Below are 16,361 nucleotides of genomic sequence, written 5' to 3' on the forward strand. Positions count from 1 at the left end.
CTGCATTGGCAAGTGGATTCTTAACCACTGGACTACCAGGGAAGTCCCTTGTGGTTCTTAAAAGCTGAAGCTTCCTTCCCAGGGTAAACCTCAGCTCTCACTCACAAGATTACAACTCTGATTTTCCATCTCCTCTTCATTTCTGGCACCTAGGAGTTTTCCTTTATTTCTTGTGAAGTTAGTTATGCAATTAAAAAAATGTTTGTGTATTTTATCTTGCACTCACAGAGGTTTTTTTTTTTTTGGCTCCAAAATTACTACAGATGGTGACTGCAGCCATGAAATTAAAAGACACTTGCTCCTTGGAAGAAAAGCTATAACAGACATAGACAGCATATTAAAAAGAAGAGACATCACTTTGCCAACAAAGCTCTGTCTAGTCAAAGCTATGGTTTCTCCAGTAGTCATGTATGGATGTAAGAGCTGGACTATAAAGAAAGCTGAGTGCCAAAGAATTGATGCTTTTGAACTGTGGTGTTGGAGAAGACTCTTGAGAGTCCCTTGGACTGCAAGGAGATCCAACCAGTCCATCCTAAAGGAAATCAGTCTTGAATGTTCATTGGAAGGACTGATGCTGAAGCTGAAACTCCAATACTTTGGAAGGACTGATGCTGAAGCTGAAACCCCAATACTTTGTCCAACTGATGCAAAGAACTGACTCATTGGAAAAGACCCTGATGCTGGGAAAGATTGAAGGTGGGAGGAGAAGGGGACGACAGAGGATGAGATGGTTGGATGGCATCGCCAACTCGATGGACGTGAGTTTGAGCAAGCTTCGGGAGTTGGTGATGGACAGGGAATTCTGGCGTGCTGCAGTCCATGGGGTCCCAAAGAGCCGGACGTGACTGAGCAACTGAACTGAACTGAACACACAGGTTTGTATCAAAAGGGTTTTCAGTTAGTTTAATTGGTCATGTTGCCAGAAATGGCCAATCAGCTTTCTTAATTTAGCAAAATATATTTAATATCTTCCCATGTTAATATTCTTCAACACAATTGTTGTATATTGAATTTCCCAGAAATCAAACTCCAACTCAGCAACAGTTTATTTATTTTTTTTTTTTTTTATTTTTTTTTTTTTTTAGAAACAGTTTATTTCCATCAACCAGATTTCCATTTTGGTGCGAGTTCTACAAGTGTTCGGAAGAACAGCTTACGACCACTCGGTGGTGGTGGGGCTGCAGACCAGTCTTCAGTGGAAGGCTGAGCACTCCAGTCTTCAGTGGGGAACTGCTGAATGGGCACGGAAGGCACCTGCACGCCTTCGGACCAGTCTGCCACCTCAGGCTGGGCAGCCGTAAACTCTGGAGCTGGAGCGGTCCATTCGCCCTGAAACTCCTCCTTGGTCACAGCCTTCTCAGCTGCTGCCTGCTCTTCCTTTTCAATCTCCTCGGGGTCTCTGTAGAAGTAGAGGTCCGGCATGACCTCCCATGGGTGTTCTCGTGAGATGGTGCCACGCATGCGCAGGAAGTCCTGAGCAACAGTTTATTAGCGAGTGTTCTTGGGATCAAACCTGTGGGAGGAAGGAAAGGAAAAAAGATTGGACAAAGAGAGAAGTTGGGCTGCAATGCGGTTACAAGGCCTTAGCACACCACTTAGGGAACTCTGAATCTGGAATAATCTCGTAGAATTGTCCGCAGTTGGAGCAAGGAGGCTGAACCTTTATACTCCATCATTGACTGGTCATTGAATGCAAGCTGCTCCTTGGAAGAGAGTGTAACCTTGAGGTAGGTCACTCTCTTCAGCTGAGTTCCCAGAAAAAGCTGACAGCTGAGGACAGTATGCCAGCAGCTCTGTTAGCTGCTGGAGGAATAAGGCCTTCTGTCTTACAGCAGGATCTGTGTGCACATAATAGTGTCCATGACAATGATTTTAAATGGTTTCAGAGCATCCCATCACATGTATATAACACAATTTACTGATTCTACATAACCAATAATAATGGACTCAGTTGTGTCTGACACTTTGTGACCCTATGCACTGTAGCCTACCAGGCTCCTCTGTCCATGGGATTTTCCAAGCAATAGTCCTGGAGTGGATTGCCATTTCCTTCTACAGGGGATCTTCCCAACCCAGGGATCGAATCCGGGTCTCCCGCATTGTAGACAGACACTTTACCATCTGAGCCACCAGGGAAGTCAATAATGGACTAGCTATTGCTAATTTTTCTATATCAATAATACTGATAAGAACATTATTGTACTTTCTCTTTGTCCACTTGTTTCCTTAGGTTAAATTCATAGAAGTGAAATCATTAGATACACATATTTAAAAATATTTTTATTCTTTAGCCAATTTGCCTATCAAAATGCTTATACTAGTGTGTATTTCCCCAAAATGTATGAGTACCCATTTCCCTACATTCTGTACTACTGCTGGCAGGAATCCCTCAGAAGAAATGGAGTAGCCATCATGGTCAACAAGAGTCCGAAATGCAGTACTTGGATGCAATCTCAAAAACGACAGAATGATTTCTGTTTGTCTCCAAGCAAACCATTCAATATCACAGTTATCCAAGTCTATGCCCCAACCAGTAACACTGTAGAAGCTGAAGTTGAACGGTTTTATGAAGACTTATAAGACCTTTTAGAACTAACACCCAAAAAAGATATCCTTTTCATTATAGGGGACTGGAATGCAAAAGTAGGAAGTCAAGAAACACCTGGAGTAACAGGCAAATTTGACCTTGGAATGCAGAATGAAGCAGGGCAAAGACTAATAGAGTTTTGCCAAGAAAATGCACTGGTCATAGCAAACACCCTCTTCCAACAACACAAGAGAAGACTCTACACATGGACATCACCAGATGGTCAACACCGAAATCAGATTGATTATATTCTTTGCAGCCAAAGATGGAGAAGCTCTATACAGTCAACAAAAACAAGACCAGGAGATGACTGTGGCTCAGATCATGAACTCCTTATTACCAAATTCAAACTCAAATTGAAGAAAGTAGGGAAAACCGCTAGACCATTCAGGTATGACCTAAATCAAATCTCTTATGATTATACAGTGGAAGTGAGAAATAGATTTAAGGGTCTAGACCTGATAGAGTGCCTGATGAACTATGGACGGAGGTTCGTGACATGGTACAGGAGACAGGGATCAAGACCATCCCCATGGAAAAGAAATGCAAAAAGGCAAAATGGCTGTCTGGGGAGCCCTTACAAATAGCTGTGAAAAGAAGAGAGGTTAAAAAGCAAAGGAGAAAAGGAAAGATATAAGCATCTGAATGCAGACTTCCAAAGAATAGCAAGGAGAGATAAGAAAGACTTCTTCAGCAATCAATGCAAAGAAATAGAGGAAAACAACAGAATGAGAAAGACTAGAGATCTCTTCAAGAAAATTAGAGATACCAAGGGAATATTTCATGCAAAGATGGGCTTGATAAAGGACAGAAATGGTATGGACCTAACAGAAGCAGAAGATATTAAGAAGAGGTGGCAAGAATACACGGAAGAACTGTACAAAAAAGATCTTCACGACCCAGATAATCATGATGATGTGATCACTCATCTAGAGCCAGACATCTTGGAATGTGAAGTCAAGTGGGCCTTAGAAAGCATCACTACAAACAAAGCTAGTGGAGGTGATGGAATTCCAGTGGAGCTGTTTCAAATCCTGAAAGATGATGCTGTGAAAGTGCTGCACTCAATATGCCAGCAAATTTGGAAAACTCAGCAGTGGACACAGGACTGGAAAAGGTCAGTTTTCATTCCAATTCCAAAGAAAGGCAATGCAAAAGAATGCTCAGACTACCGCACAATTGCACTCATCTCACATGCTAGTAAAGTAATGCTCAAAATTCTCCAAGCCAGGCTTCAGCAATATGTGAACCATGAACTCCCTGATGTTCAAGCTGGTTTTAGAAAAGGCAGAGGAACCAGAGATCAAATTGCCAACATCTGCTGGATCATCAAAAAAGCAAGAGAGTTCCAGAAAAATATCTATTTCTGCTTTATAGACTATGCCAAAGCCTTTGACTATGTGGATCACAATAAACTGTGGAAACTTCTGAAAGAGATGGGAATACCAGACCACCTGACCTGCCTCTTGAGAAATCTGTATGCAGGTCAGGAAGCAACAGTTAGAACTGGACATGCAACAACAGACTGGTTCCAAATAGGAAAAGGAGTATGTCAAGGCTGTATATTGTCACTCTGCTTATTTAACTTATATGCAGAGTACATCCTGAGAAACACTGGACTGGAGGAAACACAAGCTGGAATCAAGATTTCCAGGAGAAATATCAATAACCTCAGATATGCAAATGACACCACCCTTACGGCAGAAAGTGAAGAGGAGCTAAAAAGCCTCTTGATGAAAGTGAAAGAGGAGAGTGAAAAAGTTGACTTAAAGCTCAACATTCAGAAAATGAAGATCATGGCATCCGGTCCCATCACTTCATGGGAAATAGATGGGGAAACAGTGGAAACAGTGTCAGACTTAATTTTTTGAGGCTCCAAAATCACTGCAGATGGTGATTGCAGCCATGAAATTAAAAGACGCTTACTCCTTGGAAGAAAAGTTATGACCAACCTAGATAGTATATTCAAAAGCAGAGACATTACTTTGTTGACTAAGGTCCATCTAGTCAAGGCTATGGTTTTTCCTGTGGTCATGTATGGATGTGAGAGTTGGACTGTGAAGAAGGCAGAGCACTGAAGAATTGATGCTTTTGAACTGTGGTGTTGGAGAAGACTCTTGAGAGTCCCTTGGACTGCAAGGAGATCCAACCAGTTCATTCTGAAGGAGATCAGCCCTGGGATTTCTTTGGAAGGAAGGATGCTAAAGCTGAAACTCCAGTACTTTGGCCACCTCATAAGAAGCTGACTCATTGGAAAAGACTCTGATGCTGGGAGGGATTGGGGGCAGGAGGAGAAGGGGACGACCGAGGATGAGATGGCTGGATGGCATCACGGACTCAATGGACGTGAGTCTGAGTGAACTCCTGGAGATGGTGATGGACAGGGAGGCCTGGCGTGCTGCGATTCATGGGGTCGCAAAGAGTCGGACACGACTGAGCGACTGAACTGAACTGAACTGAACTGAACTTCCCCACATTCTACGAAATCCTGAAGAATCATCATGCCTTTTCATCATTTCCAGTTTAATAAGAAAAAATAGCATCATGTCATTTTCACAAATGACCTTCTTTGACATTGTTTTGTGTTTTTTTCCACCTATCGCTAGTGATGCCTGTGGCACTCACCTTGACCTGTACCACCTGTGAGGAGGCCCCATAGACAGTTCCCAGTGCGTGTGTTGTCATTTCAGTCATTTCTGATTGTTTGCAACCCCAAGAACTGTAGCCCGCCAGGCTCCTCTGTCCATGGGTTTCTCCAGGCAAGAATACTGGCGTGGGTTGCCATGCCCTCCTCCAGGGGATCTTCCTGATCCAGGGATAGAACCTGTGTCTCCTGCATCTCCTGTATTGCAGGCGGATTCTTTACCCCAAGCCACCAGGAAAGCCCCAGAGAATTCCCCAACTGGAGCCAAAGTTGTTATTATAATTGCAAGACACACTTCTGCCACAACCATCAGGGAACTTTGAAAAAACAAGGTATTTTACTTAGGTTCTAGACAAGGTTACAAGGTTCTGGACAGTACACAGCATGTCCAAGGGCCACAGAGAGAAGTCATGGGTAAAAACAGAGTGTGTGGAACTGGGATTCTGCCTTTGCTGGGTTAAAGGATGAAGTGCCCAAGGTTCCCCTTGATTCACCCTTCACTGAGCAAGAATTAAAGCACAGTAAAGGAAATGTAAGCAATCAGTTATCTAGGTCACTCAGGGCTTTCTAAATTGAGAACTTCATAGGTGGGGTGGCCTGCCTCTTTATCTACTCGTGGAGCTGGCACTATGTTTATTGAAGATGGATGTCTTTGAAATGGATGCCACAGCAATTGAAAGCTTAACATCAAGCACATATTACAATCAAAAAAGCTAATTGTTGGGCATTTACACTACAGACATACTAGTGAGCTTGAAGAGTGTTTCATAACATTTATTGGCTGTTTATGTTCTTGCTTTTGAGGACTGTTTTTCTTTCAATCATTTTACTAGTAGACTATTTAACTTTTTCTTATTGATTTGTAAAATTTCTTATATTTTAAAAATATCAAGAGATTTCCCTGGTGATGGCTCATCTGGTAAAGAATCCGCCTGCAATGTGGGAGACCTGGGTTCCATCCCTGGGTTGGGAAGATCCCCTGTAGAAGGGAAAAGCTACCCACTCCTGTATTCTGGCCTGGAGAACTCCATGGACTGTATAATGCATGGGGTTGCAAAGAGTTGGACACGACTGAATGACTTTCTCATACTCTATGGCAGTCCAATGGCTAAGACTCCATGCTCCCAATGCAGTGGGCACAGTCCCCCTGACTGGGGGACTAAGATCCTGAATGCTGCAACTGAGACCCAACACAGCCAAATTTGGTTATTTTACAAAGTGCGTGCATGTTTAGTCACTCAGTCATGTCTGACTCTTCCAGACTCCATGGACTGTAGCCTGCCAAGTCCTCTGTCCATGGGATTTTCCAGGGAAGAATACTGGAGTGGGTTGCCATTTTCTACTTCAGGGGATCTTCCCAACCCAGGGATTGAACTTGCATCTCTTGCATCTTCTGCATTGGCAGGTGGATTCTTTACCACTGTGTCACCTATTTCCCCCAGAATATTCTTTATCTTTTAATTTTTAGTATTTTAGTAGAAAGTTGTCATTGTTATGTGTCATTTTTGTAGACAGATTATCCATTTTATTTTGGTGATTTTAAGGCTTCATCTTCTACTTTTAAACTATATCCATTAGAAGTTTATTTTAGAACAATTAAATTTCAGCCTCCTAATACTAGATTTGAGCTTTATAAGAGACATTTAAAACATTCACTGTCACACTCTGGCTTCTCCCATTTAATTTTACCATGAAATCACCCATAAATTATGCTGTTAGAAGAACAGTTGATGATTTGTAATATATTACAGTAACAGAATTTGAGTTGCAATGCACTTTTAGTCAACTCATCTGACAAGATAATTTTTCAGTGTTTCTATTTGGCTTTAAAATGCATTCACATATGTATGAATAAGTATTACACTGAATTTACACTAGTACAAATTTAAGAAGCCTCATTATAAACACTCAACTAGAGAGGTGCTGAAAAGCAACCTTTTCTCCTCATCCTGACTATGTATTGTTTTGTTTGTTTCATCCTGCATGTTGAAAAGGACCGTATCACCTTTCAACCTAAGCAGGGTTTTAATCTAAATATACTGTCTGAATATTTCCACATTCAGTAGTGGTATGAGGTGGAGGGAGTTGAACAGATAGGTAGTAAGGGCAAAGGTAATTTTTTTGTTTACAACCTTAATGAATAACTGAGAGGACACAGAGAAAGGCAAGGTCAAGGTTAACATAGAATCTTCATGCAAATAAGAAAAAGCTACCCTGCCTCATGCATTGACAAAAAAGCACCCCAAAAGCATCATCCCCAAAAGACCAGTAACAAAAAGGCACACTCCCCAGAAGCCAATTAGGAAGAGGCACTATACAGGGCCTATCATGAATTTGGGGCTCAATTTGCTCCCTTTTACTCAATGCCTTTAGCCCTAGACAACTTCATGTAGTCTTTCTTCCTCTACATCCTCCGTTTTTTAATTTATAATCCTTGTACTAAAAGGCAGTTGAGGAATCTGAATAAAGTCTATAGTTCAGTTAATATTAGTGTGCATGCATACATACTAAGTCGCTTCAGTCGTGTCCAACTCTGTGTGACCCTATGGACTGTAGCCTGCCAGGTTCCTCTGTCCATGGGATTCTCCTGGCAAGAATACTGGAGTGGGTTGCCATGTCCTCCTCCAGGGGATCTTCCTGACCTAGGGATCCAATCTGCTTTTCTTATGTCTTCTGTAGTAGCAGGCAAGTTTTTAACCACTAGTGCCACCTGGGAAGCCCTAATATTATTTTTACCAAGGTTGATATTTCAGTTTTGATCATTGTACTATGGTAATACAAGATCTTTACATTAGGAGAACCTAGGTAAACTATGAAAACCCTCTACACATTTCATGATACTTATTGTGAGTCTAAAACTCTTTCAAAATAAAAAGTTGGTTCTAGAAAGTCAGTAGAGGAAGGGCTTCCCTGGTGGTCCAGTGGCTAAGACTCTGTGCTTTCAATGCAGGAGTCCAGGTTTCGATCCCTGATCAGGGAACTAGATCCCAAATGCTGCAACTAAGAATTTGTGTGCCACAGCTAAAGATCCCACATACTGCAACTAAGACCCAGTGCAACCAAATAAATGAATAAAAACAATTTTTAAAAAAGTCAGTACGGGATAAAATCTACTGAAGAAGGGAATGGCTACCCACTCCAGTATTCTTGCCTGGAGAATTCCAAGGACAGAAGAACCTGGCAAGCTACAGTCCATGGGATTGTGAAGAGTCGGACATGACTGAGCGAGTAACACCTTCAGAGGAGAAAAACAGCTATAGAATTATAATTATAGCATCACTGCTCTGTCTGCCTTTTGTAGCTTGGGGATCTCTTTATTTTTTTTCCCCCTTTTCACCTGTGGAATGTTTCAAGTTTTGCTGAATACACTCAACCAATATGTTTGTAGATGACAGCTGATTTTATTTTGCAAATACAATCTGTTCAATATAAAGACATTAAAAAACACAATGAGCTCAATCTCAATTCTTGCTAGACACTTTAGAGGTGCTGTATAGAAGTATACAGTCAAAAAACCTAAAGTATAGTTTGGAAAATAGGAGCAGCACATGATACAAAAGCAAACAAATTATATATATATATATACATATATATATATATACACACACACACACACACACACATACATACGTATATACATATGTGTGTGTGTGTTAAATTGCAGGATGTTAGCTAAATGGTAGTGTAAGGACTGCTGAAAATCCTCTTCTCCATAAAAGCAGTGAGAAAACTAGCAAAAATTCTTAAGGATTAACTAAGAACTCTAGAAATTTAACAAAAAACTTGCAATAATCCAGGGAATTTAAGGAACGTGGCTGTATCTGAGTAAAAATAGAAAGATTTGTGGCACTGTAACTTACCGTATTCCTACCTCCACCTTTTCCCTGATTTCACAGTAACTTTGAAAATCAGTGGCCAAAATCATGGTGAAAACAAGCAGCCTAGAAGTCAGTGGAGGGAGCAAAATGAGGTTGGAGCTTGTGTTGATTAATTGTATGTGTCAACATGACTGGATCATAGAGTGTCCAGATATTTGGCTAATCATTATTTCTCAGTGTGTCTGTGAGGGTATTTCTGGTTAAAATTAGGATTTTGAATCTATGGATTCAGTGGGTGAGCATCATCCAATATATTAAGGGCTTAAATGGAATGAAAAAGTGAAGGAAGGAAGAATTCAGCCCTTCTTGTCTGATTGCTTGAGCTGGAACATCAATCTTATCTTGCCCCCTGTGTTGCTGTGGTTCTCAAGCCTTCAGATGCAGACTGGAATTTATGTCATTAGTTGTTCTGGTTCTCAAGCCTTAAGACTCAGATTGAAATATACTACTGGCTTTCCTGGGTCTCCACATTGCAGATGACAGATCATGGGATTTCTCAGCCTCTGTAATTGTCTAAGCCAATTCCTTATAATAAATCTACATCTACACACACACATATATCTCTTATTGGTTCTGTTTCTCTAGAGAGCTCTAATTAATGCAGAACTCCTTCAAGTTCCACAACTAGTATTACTCTGATACCTAAACAAGCAAAGACATCACAAGAAAACTACAGATAAATATTCTTTATGAATATAGATGTAAAAGTTCTGACAAACTAAATCTAGCAACATATCAAAAGGATCATATACCACGACTGAGTGGGATTCATCCCAGGAATGGAAGGTTGGTTCAACAGATGAAAATAAATCAGTGTCAGTCCAGTTCAGGTCAGTCGCTCAGTCGTGTCTGACTCTTTGTGACCCCGTGAATCGCAGCACGCCAGGCCTCCCTGTCCATCACCATCTCCTGGAGTTCACGCAGACTCACGTCCATCGAGTCCGTGATGCCATCCAGCCATCTCATCCTCGGTCATCCCCTTCTCCTCCTGCCCCCAATCCCTCCCAGCATCAGAGTCTTTTCCAATGAGTCAACTCTTCCCATGAGGTGGCCAAAGTACTGGAGCTTCAGCTTCAGCATCATTCCTTCCAAAGAAATCCCAGGGCTGATCTCCTTCAGAATAGACTGGTTGGATCTCCTTGCAGTCCAAGGGACTCTCAAGAGTCTTCTCCAACACCACAGTTCAAAAGCATCAAATCAGTGTATAACATATTAATAAAATAGAGGACAAAAACCACATGATCATGTCAATAGATACAGAAAAAGCATTTGACAAAATTAAATACTCTTCATGACAAAAACATTCAACAAATTAGAAATAGAAGGAAATTTCCTCACCCTAATAAAAGGCATCTATGAAAAACCCTCAGCCAACATAATGGTGAAAGGCAGAAAGATTTCCCCCTAAGATCTGGAACAAAACAAGGAGGTCCACTCTTACCACTTCTATGCAACAGTTAACTGGAAGTTCTAACCTCTAGAAAAAGAGATAAAAGTCATCCATACTGGAAAAGAAGTAGTAAAACTATTTGCAGATAACATGGTCTTGTATATAGAGCCAAATCGACAGATTTTTGTGAATAGAAAACCAAGACCCCTCAAAAAAACTCATAGAGTTAATAGCTGAGTTAACCAGAGCTGTACGAAATAAGCTCAACCTACAAAAACCTGTTGTATTTCTATAAACTAGGAATGAACAACGTGAAAATGAATCAAGTAAACAATTAACATTTACTTTGTCCTGCATTTGTGCTCAGTCATGTCGGACTCTTTGTGACCCTATGGACTATAGTCCGCCAGGCTCTTCTGTCCATGGGATTTTGCAGGCAAAAATACGGGAGTGAGTTGCCTTTTCCTACCCCAGGTGATCTTCCCAACCCAGGGATTAAACCCATGTCTCTTGCATCTCCTGCATTGGCAGGTGGATTCTTTACCGCTGTACCACCTGGCATCAAATATTAAAAAATATATACTTATTTAAAAAAACTGTAAGACTTGTACATGGAAAACTATAAAATACTGTTGAAAGAAATTAAAGAAGACCTACATAAGTGGAAAGACAATCCACGGTCATGGATTAGAAGACAATATTGTTAGGATGATAATATTCCCTCAAATCAATCTACAGATTCAACACAAATCCTATCAGAATCCCAGGTAGCTTATTTACCTGGGATTCTACCAATCCCAGAAATTGGTAGATTGATTCTAAAATGTATGTGGAAATGCAAGGGACTCAAAATACCCCAGACAATCTTGTAGAAGAGAAACAAAGTTGGAGAACCCACATGTTCCAATTTCAAATCTTACTAGAAAGCTACTTTGATCAACAATTTTCAAATCTACAGATAGAAAGTAGATTTATGGTTGCCTATGTCTGACAAAAAGGAGGAATGTGGAGGAATGGGCTGATGGGAATGGGGATTCTTTTTGGAGTGATAAAAATGTTCTAAAAAGTGGATATGGCTTGTGCTCAGTATTATGTACTTCCTTGACATCTAAAATGAGGAGGAAGGTGTGGATCTAATAGTTTAATGGTAAGTCATCCTCCCCAACCTACTCCTGTGGATAAGGTTCTCTGAATAAAAAACCCTCCTTATCACAGGGACCAGGCAAAATTTCTGCTTATCTTTAAGTAGAAGTTTTCAGCTCCCTGCCAGTCTGTGAAATTATTTAAACAAACCAATCACATTCTCATGTGGGAATCAAGGATCACTCCATCCTCCTGATATTACAAAGCTTGTCTCCCACAGTCCCTGCTTATTCATTCTGTTCCCAAGAGCAACTCTGTGGCCTTGTGTGACATGCAGTTGTCTTCCCATGGGGACTGAGTATACGTGATTAGTAAACTGCTATTAATCTCATCTGTCCAGTGTCAGATGTCATGTGCTTGGCCATCCCCATAAACCTGGGGTAGGATGCCCTCTCTCACCAATGGGGTGAAGAGCAGGCAATAAAAATATGATTGTACATCTTTGTGAATTATACTAAAAACCACTGGACTGTACACTCTAAAAGAGTGGATTTATGGTATGTAAATTATAATTCAATTTTTAAATCATTGAAAAATAGACCAGATGAAAAACTTACATGTTATTGATGATAAATTCTATAGGTTTTAAGAGGAATAGATCAGGAAAAGCTTTGTATAGGAGATGAGTCTTGATTTGGCTTTTGAAGGATGGCTGAGATTTCAGCACTCTTGGTAAGTGAAGGCCCAGAATGAGAAGTGAATGTGACAGATTTGAAGCACAGTATGCAAACTGATCGGACTAAACTGGATGATTGCTTTAGGGATTAGCAGAGAATAAATCTGGCTAGGTAGGTAGAAGAAAAATTAGAGAGGAGTTTGAAAGTCAGAAGAAGAGTTTAACCTTGATTCAGTAAATCCAGATTCTTATCACATAATTGACATGATATGGAGAGAAGAGGCAATATATAACTTAATAATTAAAGAAAATAGTCTGTAGAGTCAGAGAAACTTAGAACTAAATTGTGACTCAGACTATTTCCACCACGAATACTGTATCTTTACTATTTCACAGCATTGAAGTTAGGTAATACCTTTGAATTTTGATATGGCAAGACATCATTGTCACTTTCTCTCATTAACTGTGCTAGCATTCTCCCACTTACTGCTTGTTTTAAATATTCTTTTTTTAAGCCTAAATGATTTAGCAACAAGACTCTGGGAAAGCTTGCTAACCTGATCTTCAGTTATATTTAAAATGCTTAGAAAATTGTTTTTTCTTTTAAGTAGTTTGACTTGAATTGAGCTAAAATTAACCTTTCATTGGTTTTCTAGGAAATGATGTAAACAAAATGATATATTGCCTTGAAGTATTGAGAAATTAATTTTGTGACGACTTGAGCAATTGTTTTAACGGAATAGATGCTTGAGATAATGGATAACAGTTGGAGCAAACAATAGATTACCTAAAAAGCTTAAAAGGAAAAACTGGAAAACGAATTGTCCATAGGGACTTTGAAAAGCTAGTACATATTTCTTGTACTCTAGAAGACCAGGCACATATGTAGAACTGTGCACATACCCAGGAAAGACCTGAGAAAGCCACAAGCTTTCATCCACTCCTAGCTGATTTGTGGTTCTGTGCAAGCAGGAAGTGTAAGCTAATGCAGAGTTGTAAAGTGTTTAGATAACAGTTGAAGGTGTGACCAACATGTTTGTAGAGCCCCTTTGCAAAGACTCAGAGATTTTTAGATCTAGGTAATTAAGCTGCCTTCTAAGCTACCTGAGCACAGACTTCACTGGCCACGTATGAAAAAGAGTACAGAGCTTACTGAATTAATTCAGGAAACTCACTGAACAAGCAAACAACTACAAAAACCAGCAATAGCAACAACAACAACAAAAACCCTGGAGAGAGGAAACAACATAATTCACAGGAATGTCAAATTATGTTATTTAAAATATCTAGTATGTAATGAAAAATTATAAGAAATTGTCCATGAGAAGCCCAGACATTGACAATACTAGAGACAAACATTTCATCAGTTATTTTAAATATGTTCAAAGAACTAATGGAAACAATTTCTTAAAAAACTAAAGAAAATTAGGAAAATAGTGTCTCATTAAATAGATAGTATAAAGAGATAGAAATTATAGAAATGAACCAAATGGAAACACTAAAGTTGAAAAGTACAATAAGTGAAACAAAATTTTTGCTAGAGGGGTTCAATAGCATATTAGAATAGAAGAGTAAATGCACCTGATAATAGGTATATCGAAATTGTCAAGTCTGAGGAATAGTAAGAAAAAAGAATGAAGAAAACTGAGCAGAACCTCAGAGATCTGTGGGATATGATGAAGTATACCAACATACTTATATTGTGAGCCCCAGAAAGAAAGGAAAGAGATAAAATGGAGGCAGAATGAATATTTGAAGAAATATAACTGAAAAATTCCTGAATTTGATGAAGAGTATTGCTCATAAAAGAGGCTCAATGAAATAAAAGTAAGACAAACTAAGAGATACGCCTTGAGGCACATAATAATCAAACTGTCAAAAGACAAGGAATTTTGAAAGCAGAATGAGAGAAATTACTAAGCAAATACAAGAGCTCTTCAATAAGATAAGCAGCTAATTTCTCATCAGAAACCATGGAAGACAGAAGGCAGTAGGATGACACATTCAAAGTGCTGAAGGAAAAATTTTAAAGGTCAACCAAGTGTTCTATATCTGGCAAAACTACCTTCAAAATGAAGAGGAAATGAAGACACTCAAAGAGAGACAAAAATCGTGAGCATTCATCTCTAGCAGAACTGTTTCTCCAAGAACATGAAATGGAGTTTCACAGGTTGAAAATAAAGGACACAAGATTTTAACTTAAATCAACATGAAGAAATAAAGGATGCTCACAATTACATAAAAAGCTATAAAAGACAGTGCAAATGTATTGTTGCATGTAACTCAATTTTTTCATATCTGATTTAAAAGACAACTTCATAAAGCAAAAGTTATAAATCTATGTAGAACACACTATATAAAGATGTAGTTTGTGACAACAATATGGATAAAAGAGGGGTGGATGAAGCAATGTAGGAGCAGTTTTTCATACTATTGAAATTCCATTGTTTTGTTTTTTTTTTTAATTTGTTGCTCTGGATCTTCACTGCAGTATTTTCTTTTGTTATGGAGCACAGGCTCTAAGATGTATGGGCTTCATTAGTTGGGGCACATGGGTTTAGTTGCTTCACAGCATGTGGAATCTTCCTGAACCAGGGATCAAACCCATGTCCCCTGCGTTGGCAGGTGGATTCTTAACCACTGAACCACCAGGAAAGCCCTCCATTGGTCTTAATCTAAACTATTTTTTTACAGCTTAAGAGGTTAATTATACTCCCTAGAATCACCACAAATATACGCTAAAATATATATAGTGGGAAAAGAAGACAAGGAATTAAAATAATACACTAGAAAATATTTAACACAAAATAATGCAGTAATCCAAGCCAGGCTTCAGCAATACATAAACTGTGAACTTCCTGATGTTCAAGCTGGTTTTAGAAAAGACAGAGGAACCAGAGATCAAATTGCCAACATCTGCTGGATCATCGAAAAACCAAGAAAGTTCTGGAAAAACATATATTTCTGCTTTATTGACTATGCCAAAGCCTTTGACTGTGTGGATCACAATAAACTGTGGAAAATTCTGAAAGAGATGGGAATACCAGACCACCTAATCTGCCTCTTCAGAAATCTGTATGCAGGTCAGGAAGCAACAGTTAGAACTGGACATGCAACAACAGACTGGTTCCAAATAGGCAAAGGAGTATGTCAAGGCTGTATATTGTCACCCTGCTTATTTAACTTATATGCAGAAAAGGAGTACATCAAGGCTGTATAGTGTCACCCTGCTTATTTAACTTATATGAAGAGTACATCATGAGAAACACTGGACTGGAGGAAACACAAGCTGGAATCAAGACTGCTGGCAGAAATATCAATAACCTCAGATATGCAGATGACACCACCCTTATGGCAGAAAGTGAAGAGGAGCTAAAAAGCCTCTTGATGAAAGTGAAAGACGAGAGTGAAAAAGTTGGCTTAAAGCTCAACATTCAGAAAACAAAGATCATGGCATCTGGTCCCATCACTTCATGGGTAATAGATGGGGAAACAGTGGAAACAGTGTCAGACTTTATTTTGGGGGGCTCCAAAATCACTGCAGATGCTGACTGCAGCCATGAAATTAAAAGATGCTTACTTCTTGGAAGAAAAGTTATGACCAACCTAGATAGTATATTCAAAAGCAGAGACATTACTTTGCCGACTAAGGTCTGTCTAGTCAAGGCTATGGTTTTTCCTGTGGTCATGTATGGATGTGAGAGTTGGACTATAAAGAATGCTGAGCACCAAGGAATTGATGCTTTTGAACTGTGGTGTTGGAGAAGACTCTTGAGAGTCCCTTGGACTGCAAGGAGATCCAACCAGTCTATTCTGAAGGAGATCAGCCCTGGGATTTCTTTGGAAGGAATGATGCTGAATCTGAAACTCCAGTACTTTGGCCACCTCATGTGAAGAGTTGACTCATTGGAAAAGACTCTGATGCTGGGAGGGATTGGGGGCAGGAGGAGAAGGGGACGACAGAGGATGAGATGGCTGGATGGCATCACTGACTCGGTGGACGTGAGTCTGAGTGAACTCTGGGAGTTGGTGATGAATAGGGAGGCCTGGCGTGCTGCAAAGTGATTCAGTTACATATATATCTATTCTTTTTCAAATTCTTT

At 39.7% G+C, this 16,361-nt stretch overlaps 1 protein-coding gene across 1 annotated transcript; it reads right to left on the bottom strand.

Annotated features, from left to right (window-relative positions):
• Positions 1-1,068: 1,068 nt before the first annotated feature.
• LOC120882577 (40S ribosomal protein SA-like) lies at positions 1,069-1,485 on the bottom strand (the record flags this gene model as incomplete). Its single annotated transcript, XM_040266607.1, has 1 exon — positions 1,069-1,485. A coding segment is annotated over one exon (384 nt), but the record flags the coding sequence as incomplete, so codon positions are not given.
• Between the last annotated feature and the right edge of the window lie 14,876 nt (positions 1,486-16,361).

Source organism: Oryx dammah, unplaced genomic scaffold, assembly GCF_014754425.2.
Source record: "Oryx dammah isolate SB20612 unplaced genomic scaffold, SCBI_Odam_1.1 HiC_scaffold_23, whole genome shotgun sequence".
Classification (NCBI taxonomy): Eukaryota; Metazoa; Chordata; class Mammalia; order Artiodactyla; family Bovidae; genus Oryx; species Oryx dammah.